The 13,462-nt window shown below is 35.4% G+C and overlaps 1 protein-coding gene across 4 annotated transcripts; it reads right to left on the bottom strand.

Moving 5' to 3' along the window:
- Positions 1-3,669: 3,669 nt before the first annotated feature.
- LOC113782965 (KH domain-containing protein At4g18375-like) lies at positions 3,670-13,130 on the bottom strand. Of its 4 annotated transcripts, none has more exons than XM_027328953.1 (8): positions 12,922-13,130; positions 11,884-12,495; positions 11,069-11,563; positions 9,346-9,585; positions 8,982-9,248; positions 7,177-7,232; positions 6,979-7,075; positions 3,670-5,986 (listed from the first exon to the last, which is right to left on the bottom strand). In XM_027328953.1, exons 2-8 carry the CDS (start codon positions 12,460-12,462, stop codon positions 5,855-5,857), a joined length of 1,866 nt encoding a protein of 621 aa, XP_027184754.1. In that variant the 5' UTR covers positions 12,463-12,495; positions 12,922-13,130; the 3' UTR covers positions 3,670-5,854. The 4 variants fall into 4 exon arrangements, with proteins under 4 accessions (XP_027184754.1, XP_027184753.1, XP_027184755.1 ...); XM_027328952.1 differs by having other exon boundaries at positions 12,926-13,130; XM_027328954.1 differs by lacking the exon at positions 7,177-7,232 and having other exon boundaries at positions 5,900-5,986; positions 12,926-13,130.
- Positions 13,131-13,462: the final 332 nt, after the last annotated feature.

Here is a 13,462-nt window from a genome sequence, read left to right as displayed (position 1 = left end):
AACAAGTACTCATACATACCCTTTTGTATTATACGTAACTCTAACAAAAATATGAAAATATATGTTGGGTATGGATCATCTTTTACAATTAAATATCGTGAAATATTGATGAGTGATCTATTTATTGACATTGTGATGAACTACAATTTCCGACATTAGGTGGAGGAAATGACTAACCAAACATGGAAATCACTTAAAAAAAGTATTGAATTTCCTTCATCCTTTACAAAATAATATGAACTTGAAGTTCAAAAGATTATCTATTTGGAAAGAATTACCCATTAATTACAGGGTGTATTTATAGACTCCAGAAGAGCTACTAAATAATTCCAATTGAAAATAGTCTAACTAGAATTGATGTCCTTGAAGGATACATACATGTGCTACAAAATGAGTTTAAGGGTAGTATACCTAAATCATGTTAAACATCTTCATTTTAAATATCGCTAGAGATTAAGTAAATGCTAGTGACAAAATTTAACCTCTAGAAGATGTCGCTCTTGAAGAGTTAGCCGCTGAGGAGCATACTCCAGAAGAAAATGAAATTATAAGAAATTCAATAAGCTTTGTCCCTATAAAAAAGTTGGAACTTAAACGAATCGAAATAAATATTTTACATATAATGTAGCACTCGACAAAACCAAAGCTAATGAGAATCATAAAAATATATCAATTGATAAATGCCAATCTAAAAATGATTGATGATTGGCTAAAGTGGAAAGATGCGCTCCAATCAAAATCGGATTCACTAGCAAAATAAAAAGTTACACCAGAAGGTGTAAAGCTAATTGAATATAAATGGAAATTTATATTATATATATATTGATAGTTTCAAGGTGATTGGAACTCCTGAAAGGTTATCAAAAGCTGATGCAGATTTAAAAAAATAGAATTTAAGACTAAACATTTCGAAAGGACAAAAGTTTACAAATTATGCATCTAAAAGATAATAATTTTATTCATCAATTTGCTTATACCTAGAAGGTACTAAAGCGATTTTTTTATAGATAAACTATATCCATTAAGTATCCGATGGTCGTAAAAGTATATTCATTAAGCATCTAATGGTCGTTTGGTCACTTCATTATGGTAAAAATCCTTTATATCACGAGAGAAAAATAGAAAAATTCATAGTCCTGAAATACCATAGTTTAGTGCAATTTGTGCACTAATATATTTTGCAAATTGTTTAAGACTTGATATATCATTTGTTATGATTTAATTTAACTTCTCTCCCAAATGACAACATTGGAAAGAGAAAATCTGGCAAATTTATTTACCAAGACATTACCAACTACAATATTTGAGAAATTGGTGAAAAGTTTGAAATGCATTGACTTAAAGATTTCAAATGACATTTACAAGAAGTGGAGTTATAAGCAATATTAATACACAAGGAATAGTGTACTCCTTTCTTTCACTAAGCTTTTTTCCACTACATTTTTTTCTAATAAAATTTTAATGAGACTTTTTTGGTATAATGGACATCCAAGAGGAAATATTATGAAATTAATGCAATGATAAGTATACTCATTCATTTCAACAATAGATACATTGGATCATTCATCCCCTACAAGGTTCATTGATACATTTATATACATTCTTGTAATTCATTACTTTTTAATGAAACTACTAAATTTATATACTTGAAATATTAAATTCATGTATTTATAATAATGTTAGTACATGTACCTTTGACCTTGTAATACCTATAAATAGAGGACATGGAAGCTTCATTTGTAACTTTAAAACCTTAAACGCATGGTTGAATGAAAGAAACAATTACTCTAATCTCCGTCTCTACTTTCCCTTTAGTCACCATTTACTTAGTTCATATTTTATTAGTTTCACAACAATGTTCAAATTTCTAGGGACTCAAGTAGCCTTTCACTTAGTCAAATAAGGCAAAAGTTAGCCGGCCGACCCCAAGCACTAGAAGGAGGTGGAAACAAATCATTTTATATAAGGTGTCATCCTTTTGGCTGCGCAATACAACCCTCTTAATATGGGACTTCACATATTACACATCTTATATCGTCTTTGAGAATTTTCAATTTCTATATCGCAGATTACTTGAATATTGTACAACTTTATTTCTGAAAAGTTAAATAAATTAGCATAAATAACTGAAGACCAATAATTGTGACAATGTGGAAAATGACTACAAATTTGCTATACAATTATATGCCTTTAGAGGCAATACATCAGTCCTTAGAACAGTGAACTGCAATGAGGATGCTGAGAGTACAGAAAAAATGCTGAGAATGCTGAAAAATATCAAACAATCAAATCATGCAGATTGTAGCACCCAAATTGCAAGTGCTGTAAGGATGCTAAGACTGCTAAAAAATCGAATAATGCAATTATGCGTAAAGCATGCAAGGCACAAAAATACCAAATATACCATTTGAACTCTGCACCAACTACAAATACGTTCATTCTGGATAATCAAGTAGCAAACATACATCAAAGAAGCAATCAAACAAAACCAGTGCTGCGCCATATTGTTATTGTGAAATGAATAGAATTTTGTCACCAATACACAAATACACACCGGTTCATAGACCTTACCCTCGAATAACTGACAGAGAATTTGTAAAGTAGTAAAACATCGCATCATGGAGCAACCACATAATACCAGCACTATCTTTCTAGCATTTTCACCACACTACACCGAATCAGATAGGAAAGTAGTTATCCAACTCGTATAGAGAATTAAAGAGAACAACCGCACTAGTACAATTCCAAAGCAAAAATAGCTTCACAACATTAACGTACAGGGGCTTCCAAGTGGGCAAAACATTTGTTTCTCAAGAGAGCTTCCTATTCGCCAAATTGTAGTACAAGCCAGTCCTATGTATACTTAAAAATAGAAGTCTTAGGATAAGTTCCTTTAGCATCCATAAAGTACTGCTATTTGGTCTGCCAGCATGCTACTCCTCAGATTCAGCACTCCAAGAAAATCAAGCCATTATGAATTATGAGGCCCATCTCCAAGAGGGTACAGCGAAACTTCATCACATCAATGAATCAACAACTGCCCACTCTGCAAACTCCTCAGAAACTAGTATAGACTGTCACTCAAGGACAGCATCAAGATGAATGCACTTTTCATCAGAAGAAACGGCTGTAGTATGGAAATTTAAGCCGGATTTCTGCTTAGGCTGTGGATAATCCACCATTCATAAAGAGAATGCACTGGAGATTGAACTAACTTAAAGTGAAGGAAAAAAGTCTAAGCTAGAATAAGGTCAATCAATCTCAAACCAAAGAAGACAAGCAGAGCAGAGTTATTAGCTTACAAGCAATATATGGTCTGAGGTATGAATTAGAATCATCTAGGTATGCTAATATAGAAAGATGAGAGAAAACATCAAGTTTGCTGGGGTTAAAAATATGTTATTTGTGTGATGATATCCATGAAGTAGCTTCAAAACCTCATTATAAGACCTAAAAATCGACCAACATACAGGGATTGTAAGCAACAGTAAGACCTAAAACTCAACCAACATATAAGGATTGTAAGCAACAATAAGAGCGGCTTGCTTTAATAATGTGGGATCAGCCAGGAAGCGACTGTAGCATCAACAAGAACAGCACATTAACACTTGGAATTCCTAATCCAGTCGCCAAAATGCAAATGGAAAGGAATATCAAACGCCTGCAAATTTAATGGATCATTTTAATGATTACTACATATTACACTTGTGTACAGTAATTACCTGCCAAATACATGGAGGCACATTGAAGTGGAAATTGAAATATTGATGACAAAAACACACATGAAAGTGGAAATTGAAATATTGATGACCGAAACATTTTTCAGTGGCTGAAAAGACAGATTCTCAACCACCTAGAGATACAAATACATTGTGATGATGATAGGTACAGCAAACACTGAAGGAAGTTTGTCAGTGAAGACAAAGCCATAACTCAGATCATGACACAAATGATCTGTCATAAAGGTTGTAACATCAAGAAAGTTCATGGAAGCATGGATGAACTAGGGTGAAATGTTATGAGATGTTATGAATGATATCAACTGTTTCTTGTCCCTAAATATTCCATAGGAATAGCATACTTTTAATTAGTTTAATTTCAGAAAATGCACAGAGTTTCTTTAACACTATTGGCCTGATACCTTCTGATATTATGATGGCTCATTCAGCTGGCAAATTGAATAAGTGGGAATAGAAATCCATTCTTTCCTTCTAAAGACTAGCTATTTGGGGCATTGATAATAACACCTGCGGCCTTAGTCTTAGTACAAAAAAAAGTCTAAAGATTCCTTCTGCTTTCTAAAGCATTAATCCTGCATTTGGTTTTCACCAGGTAATGGCTACAACAACCTACGGTTCAGTCATTAAAAAAATTAAAAATAAAATGAGTTTTGGGCATGAACGAGTCAATTTTCTTCAATACAGCTACTACTAATCCCAGGATAACTGAAACTACCCTTCCCTGAGGGAATATTACATCCCAGATACATGGGATTAGGCTTTTAACTCAAGCTTATAATTCCATGCAGAAAGGTAATCAGACAATACAGTAAACTTGTAAACTTGTAATCCATCCACTGTAGTCCCATTATCAGGCTAACCAAATAAGCCTAAGGATGCTTCCACTTGTATAGGTATTTAACACTTCGGGATATGAGGATTCCATGAGAGTAGGTAAGACTGTGGGGTGGATTTACTAGACTCAAAACCAAAAGGAAAATTTGTTGAGTTATCAAAAGATTATAGAAGTACTTGTAACCCATTAAGAAGGGGAAGAAGTAAAAAAGATAGTAGCTCGAGCAACTGATTAACATGATCAGAGGCTATATTGCTATGAAATGATATACAAATCATCAAGATTACTCCAAGTAGAGTAAATACTAAGTTGAGTAAAAAAAAGTCCCTCAAGGGGAACTTAAGAATTTCATGAGGCTGCTTGTCAAAGAATAATAAGTCGAGAAAGACAACCAAATGAGGAGCAATTGAGCAGAAGGAATAAAGAACATGATAAGTGGTGCTTGCATTCTGTTTCAAGAAGGCTAAAGGATGAACCCAGATTACGTTCAAGCTTCTAAGGGATGTATTTATTCTCATAGAATCATCAGATTAGCTTTTCCGCTTTATATTCATGCAGTCGATCAATGAGAATATCCAGTGTGATTTCAAAAAGTCACAGAAAGGCCAAATCGAATATTGGACTTTGTCCTGAGTACTTCATACCCAGGTCAAGCAAGATTATCAAAAAATATGAGAACTGGAACATTTGTCATTGCCTGTTTTCTGTAGTCAGTAGCTATCATGTGGTAGAAGCATTAGGAACAGATAATGACCAACTACATTAACCACTCACCAAAAATGAAGATCATTCTAAAGAAGCTGATAGGAGGAGGAGGAAAAAGAAAAAACAGAACATTCCATGTTCTATGAGTTGGATGATTATGGACATCATAATCTGACACAAGTACTAAATTGTCAGAGCAAAGCAATGACAGAATAAGATCGAATCGGCAGTAAACAAGGCTAAGAACTACTAAAGCAGTATGAAAGGAAAGAAAACATCCGATTAAGCTCTAAGGAAACCGCAGATTGAGTAGATTCTATATGGTACCACAGCTACGCCCTAAATGCCCAGAGAACAGAAAATGAGGATAACCTTCCAGCATCATCTATCTAGATGCTTTTATCGACCAGCATCATCTATATAGATGCTTTCATCGACAGAATGCAAGTCCTGGAGAAGGTCACAGAGATGAAGGATCTCAGAGAAGAGAACCTAAATGAAACTAGAAAGGGAGAGTTCATAAGAAACGTCTCAGTCTTAATCCCATCAGAAAGCCAACATGCCTTGATATAACTTATGTGGCCATTATAAATGCCTGAATCAAGTTTTCAGCTGCACGCTTTTGTTCCGATGTACCAGATATTACAGCCACGCGATCGCCCCTAGAGAATTTCGATTCCGGGATCTCTATAGTTGCTCCAGATATCTGAAATAGAATGATTGCATGTAAAACTTCAGATTAACCATGAGCTGAATAAAAGGAGACCCATGCTTAGAAATCAATAAAGAATTTCCAGTTATTCTACTATTTTTCAGGAGTAATTCTGAAAAAGTACTTTTACTTGGCAAAAGATTTATTAGCACCCCTAAGGTTAATTACTTTATCTCAGAAACACCTTTTTTATGAGGCAGAAATTGAAAATTGAAGCTTTTTATTAAAAATGGATTAATTAAAAGCCACTGCTTGGAAAATCACTCTTAATTGGCTCAATAATGGTTATGATTAAGCTCTAATTTAAAGTCTCTTAATTTGAGAATCACTTCATCAAAAGCAACCATTGGAAAACACTCTTAACCACTGAACAGTGAATGCATGAACTATATAGCATCACTCCAAAGCATAAATTCGGGAGTTCTGAAACAAGAGCTATCAAATAAAAACCCAAGTCATCTGGCTAGGTGTACACCTTTTGCAGAATATGAAACTCTCTGCAGAGGAGAATAGACTGTCAAACGTTGAAAAGAACAAGCTCAAGGTTCAACTTGGAAAAAAAAAAGAAAAAGGAAGAAGAGAGGGAACACTTGCTTATGTAGCAGAGGTTGGCAAGCTGAACAATATGCTACTGTAAATAACAAAGTGAATAGCCATGAATTACACACTGGACAATTGAACCCTCAAATCTAAATGTCAAACAAGAAATAGAAGATAAGGACATGAATGTTCCTCAAAGAAATAATAAAACATAAGGCATCACACTAGTAAAAGTTATATGAGAAAATCCCAACATGCAGTTTTTCCAACATAGTGGGGCAAGAGAACGGTTGACCATACAATTACCTCTATAAAGCAGAGAGGTAATGGTCCTTTTTATAGGTCAAGAATCCTTTTATTGTATACGTAATCTATGTAATATATCCCTTGCATAAATTTAAGTGATAGGACAACTTTAAGTAAAAAAACTGTAATGGAGGATCAACCTTACGAATATTCTCGAGATTCATTCCCCCTTTCCCCATGACTTTGCCAACTGCATGTGCAGGAACAACCATCTCCAAAGCAGAGGACTGAGGCAACCTGCTTAGAGGAGCTTCATTTAAGAATATACAACCAAGAAAATGCGGCAAAACCTAGATAACTAAGTTTAGTAAATTAACTTCTTTACATGCACTACTTACCCTCCATAAACCTTTGATGAATATGTAGGCAAAGAACCATAACTATTGTCTCCAATCTGTCAATATGGTACGATCAATAAGAAGACCATCTTAAAAAACAGCAAGAAGCAGCCAAATTTTGAAACTAAGGCTATTTTAAATTGTTCTTTTATCATTAGAGAATTTTGGAAAAGTATCACTGTAGTACTTTATTGGAAAGGGTATATTTTTGGGTGTTAAAAGAACCTTTTCCAAGCATTTTTTTTGTCCAAAAATTCAAACAAATAAGAGCCTAATAATACATAAACACAAACAATGCATAAAACAAATACAGAGCGAATCTAAAGCATCGAATAGGTTGACTACACATTAATTTTTTTTAAAGCAACTGCCATTTTCCATATATTTCCTAGTCATCATTCTCCACTTAAAAACCAATCATCATGCATATCCCCATTTTCAGGGTAAATGAATGGGAGTCCAAACAACTATTTTTACAGGTGCCCAAATCACCAATTACAAGTGATGTTAAAACCTCCCATGTGAAATCATCAAAAATATCAAGATTAAAGGAAAATCCACATATCTCCTCATCAAAACCAATTTGATACGAAAAGCTAATGAGATTTCAAAAAAAAAGCCTGACATTCACCGATGAGATACAAAAATCTTACAGGAATAATTTACTAGAAGCAGTCCTCTGCCTCTTAGTCCATATGCCCGAGTTCTAAATTTGGCCTTAGTATGCCTCTCAGTACTTTGTTTCCTTGTTAATTTGGGGTAATAATAACAGAGTATCTTTGCAGTCCACGGGCAGCACAGATGGAGGAGATACTATCTTATCTCTATCCATAATCTTCACATAGCCTAAATAGCTACTAATCCTCAAAAAGAAAAGGACTTTTGCTATAAGATTACCTGTAATTGCTGCAGTCAAATACCATTAAAGGCAAGCCAAGTGATACAAAACGCCAATTAGAAGCTTAGGGCAAAGTTGCCTAAGAAAAAGATTATCCTACCAGCATTTCCCCACGAGTACTCTATCTTATGGCTTCTTCAAATTCCCAAAAAAAAAAAGAAAAATAAAATGATTCACAAAAATCACCATAGGAATGCATTATTTTCTTTTGAGGCTCCATAATGGACTACGCAAAACAAGGCCTTAAAACATGCTCAAACATACCTTTTGGGAGACCAAGCTTTCAAGGAAGAGGCCCTTCTTTATCTTAGAAAATGTTTTATAATCATACAAATGAAAATCACTGGATAAATATTAGCGATGTTCCCTGTGGGCCCAAAACCATTCTGCATATACTACCAAGTTAGGTTACAAGAGCTCCAAACATCACAAAGTTCTCAGGCTCCTAGCCACATAACAGTAAGTAATCCAAGCCAATCCACCTAATCTGATTACACCACATCAGCTGACTACTAAGAATTATAAGAATGAGCAACTCGAAGGTTGCATATAAATTGATATTGCAGGTAAAATACTTCTCACGTTGGTCCAAAAAAGAGAACCTGAAATGTATCCAGCCATGCAAAATTAGAAAAGATTTTCATAGGATAAAGATATGAGGAAATACGACAACACAACAAGAAGTAAATTTTTGTTGAAACAAGGAATCAAATGTCAAAGTATGCATGTTTCAGTGCTCATAACAACAAAAGAGTATAATTGTCCAATGTAGACCCAAAAAAATGAATAATTGTCCAATGTAGACCCAAAAAAAATGATATTTATAAAGAATAGACTAAAAAATTCCTTATATGCTATTGCTGATTTCGGTGGAATAGTAAGTACTCAAGTCAACCTAGAGGCTTACCGGAAATGAACCATAACCATAGAGGCTACTTGATGAGAGCATGCCAACCCCAGCCCCAGTTTCAGCTCTCTGATCATAAGTTAAAGGAGCAACTGAAGGAACATTGGGCAACATTGAGGGTACTGGAAGGCCAGCAGCACCAGAGTAAACAGAATCAAAACCACCAGAAGGATGACGAACTCCTTCGTTGCCCTTCAAGACATCGTCACGAAGCCTCAAAACTATCTGAATCAGTGCATCCCTTACACTACTAACTTCGCCAACCACCTGAAGACAGAAGATAAATGTTAGCAATTTAGAGAAGTGAAGTTTAGAAAGCCATAATTGAAATTCAAAAACATTATTCAGGCTAATGGGCTTGGACCTCAACGAGTTCATCATCAGCATCGGCACATTTTGGCATCTCATCTTTGGAGATACGTACATCTGCTTTAGTTCTTTTCCTAATTTCATTTATAATCGAACCACCTTTTCCAATAATACACCCAATAACCTTAGAGGGAACAAGAAGACGCATGGTCACAGTGTCATCTTCCTCATCATTAATCTTGGCTTGCAACAACAATACAGCCTCAACTGCAATGGATTTCTGATCATCTGATGACTGCCAAAAAAACCAGAAGTACAAAAAGGAGAATTGATGAGGGACAAAATACATCACATTAAGCGATTACAGAAACTAATTCTCCATAAGTTGACCTTAAAACTATTTGTATGAGGACGCCTATTCAACTTCGTGTCACACAAACACACACACACACTCTCTCTCTCTCTTCATTCAACCCAGTAAGGAGGAGAATCCCTCCACTTGTGCCTTCCAGATAGTGTCACCAAATACCACAATTGCCACTAGCAGTCAAGCCTCTGAAATTGATCAGAGGCAAGAAGTAGCATCACACTATGATGAACAGGGCCATGATAGTTGCATATGGCATTCAAGTGACACAATAAAGGACTAAGACAAGGTTGTTCATTATAACATTTTGGGCATGTGGGGTTTGGCCGGAATAGTAATGTAGATTGGCATCTCATTCTCAGCCACAACATATCCAGGATTAAGCAAATTTGTTATTGCCTTGACACATGTTTGGATTGATTAAATGGGCAAAGGCATCACTTATCAAAAGAAAAATATACAATCACTTCAGTTTTTCAGACCACTCGAAACCAATTCCTCCTCTACCACGAATGCACCTCCTATCCATTTTCCACCAAATCCTTTCCTCGAACACGTCAATTCTATAACTCATTGTCCAACACAGGAGATAAGTAGAAATAAGACATATAAACTCAACTAACATGGCATATCCAACAACCACAATCCTCTGGATTATCAATAATTTTTAATACAAATTATGGCAACAAGAAACTATGATGATCGTACTCCATGGCCACAGATTTTGAGTTGAAAATTTTGAAAGATGTCAAAGAACTCAGTATTGGAGGAAGAAAATATTATCCGTCTATGTTACATGGACTCTCCATTTACCCCTGCCACACCCATGTCAACACAATATGGCACGGACAAGGGTGTGGGATATGTGTCAGATATGGTAAAACAGAATTGGGTGTGTTGACCATAGCAGACGTGGCTACAAGAGGAAGATGAAAAGAAATAGATGAGATGGGATACTCGATGAGATGATATAGTTGTAAATGAAGATGAAGAGATTTTTTGGTAAAAGACAAGGACTTGAGTTTGAGTGTAATAGCTGGACTCAAGATGTTGAGGGTAAGAATAAAAACTGTTACTATAAAGATTGTGCTCTACAAACTGTTACTATAAAAACTGTAATAGCTGGACTCTCCATTTCTTAATGTGCTCTAAAGATTGTGTCAATGTCAAATGTCAAAGCACTGACTCATCTTTTTACATACATAGGAAGCACTATAAGAAGACAGGCATGGACATATATTATCCCTTGCACCCAAGCATAAAATGGTTCCACATCCAAGTTGCTCGCAAAATGAACACTACTGCCTGAGGAAAGGTATTAAAAAGTTAAATGTGTCAACAGCATTTGACAGTTAAAAATGAAAAAGTAAAATGTGTCAACAGCATTTGACAGTTAAAAATGAAAGCATACCTCTGTTGAGATGACAGTGATGAGACAGTCATCACGATTGGCCTTGGCATCTTCTACCTCAATACGAGCACCACTAGCCTGCCTTACACTTTTAATGGAACTTCCTCCTTTACCAATAACACGGCCAATCTTACTAGATGGGCAGAGCACCCTTGTAGTCAATTCCTCAGATTTAACATCACTCCCATAACCAGAAACTACAGGAAGAGCAGATGAATAGACAGGAAATGTACTCCCAGTTTCAGTATAACCTGGAAACTCAGGTACGTGTCCAGGATCTAAAACAGAAGGAACAGCTCTGTGTGGCACAATAGGATCTACACTAGGGTACAGTCCAGCAGCAGGGTAGATAGGAACATTTGAAGGGATAATGATACTTGGTGGAGCTTCTGGTATGGTAGTATCAAGAGGTATATCTTCCTTGGGACTAAACTTATACATGATTGCTGAAATTGCAAAAAGTGCTTTCTTCACTGCCTCTGGTTCTCCAGATATCTATTTGCAACATGAGCAACAGATATCACAAAAGCACACGTTAGCAATGGAAAGATACTTTTTAATGAAACATCGGTCATTTAATATTGACAAGTTTGGAGCTAAACATGATATCTGTTAAAAAAAAATTGCAAACTAAAATTACTTGCCATTATAATTGCCACTTCACAACCAACCATGACACCATAAAACTCATATGCAACAACAGGATTTTTCTTGGAAAGCATCTCTCTGATCTTGCAATCATCCTTTATTTTTTGGAAAAGTAAATTTACCTAATCATAATAAATACTAAATTTCAAACATAAAAAGGAACTAACCAGAATAAAGTTGTCAAAATCCAAAGCACAAGAATGAGTTGGATCACTAGTATCCTTTGCTGTAATCTTAATATTTGTCTTTGTCTTGCTTCTGAGCTTCTTGATTGTGCTTCCAGATTTCCCAATAATGTTCGCAGATTGGCTTGACGGAACAAGAATTTGGCATTCCTCCTTATCTTTCCGCTTCTTATTGTCAGACTCGCCAACTGATGCGATAGCATTTGCAATTGCAAAGTGAACCTTGAGAAGTGCATCCTGAGCAGCACAGAGAGGTTGCTTTTCATTGAATTCATCATCAATCTCCACATCTTCTTTCTCCTTAACATAGCAATAAATTGTTATAACTCTATCATTAGCCCCAGGAAAAGGATCCACAACCTTAACCTTCGCCCTTGTCTCTTGTCTAATGGAATTTATCACTTTCCCACTCTTTCCAATTACACTTCCTATAACATTATCTGGACATAAAATCCTATATACAATCAACTCATCGTTACCCTTCTGGTCTCTTTCAGTCCTCCTTTTCTGGTTCTTACTATCACCATCATCCTTCCATGGACGCTTCCCAAACTCCCCCATCTTAAACAGTCTGAAAAAACCTCCTACCAAAATCTGAAACCCAAAAAAAATATATATATCAAAAAAATGGAAAAGATAACTTCCCTGAAAATCACAATTTTCCCACGGGAAGCACAAAAGTAGTATCTTTTTTGACAGAAAAAACCACTTTTCCATTTGTCAAAATTGCAAAGAACCCAAGAACCCAGATAAGCTAGTCGCAAGAAAACCTACTAAATCAAATATGTACAAACTAAACCATGTTTCGTAAAGGATGCGTATTTCTGGTTCTCATTTCTCAATTTTCAATACAACTAATCAAAACCCACTAAAATGCAATAAACAAACGATTACAATTCAGAAGAACTCTAAATAACTCAGCCTTATGGCTTCATTCCACTAAACAATTCGAATAAGAATTTCATTAGAAGAAAAATAAAGAAAAGGAAACAAAAATAAGGAGAATCAAGAAAGAAATACCTACTGATACAGAGAATTCATAGCTATTTTTGCAGCTGATAGGATAGCCTAAAGCAACATTTTAGATTGCATCAAACGTCATCAAGTATCCTCCAAGATTGAGACTGAAAATCGAAACCCTAAACTGAAAACAAGAAAGTCTGTAACCCCACAACTGCTGTCAGTCGAATTTAGGACTAAATGTGATGTCAGTGTAAAAAGGACTTGGATTTTTCCCCTTTCAATTTTCACGTAACAAAATATTTCCTCAAAAAAAAAAAGAAAAGAAAAGTGAGACAAAATCATCAATGTACATCAAACTTTACGGTTCAAGCCAACGTTTTCAGAACCGGATCGGACCGGCCAGTTCGACCAATTGGACCACGAACCGGACATGTCACCGGTCCGGTCTAGTGCTAAAGCCATAAGTAATGAAAAACCGTTGAAAATTGGGTGAATCGTATGAACCGTTAAAAACCGTTCGAACCGTAAACCAACGATTTTTAAATTTTTTCAAATATTCACTCAAAATTCAAAGCAAACAATATGAATGGAGCTCTTG

This window comes from Coffea eugenioides, chromosome 9 (assembly GCF_003713205.1).
Source record: "Coffea eugenioides isolate CCC68of chromosome 9, Ceug_1.0, whole genome shotgun sequence".
Classification (NCBI taxonomy): domain Eukaryota; kingdom Viridiplantae; phylum Streptophyta; class Magnoliopsida; order Gentianales; family Rubiaceae; genus Coffea; species Coffea eugenioides.
This window is presented reverse-complemented; position numbering and strand designations above follow the sequence as displayed.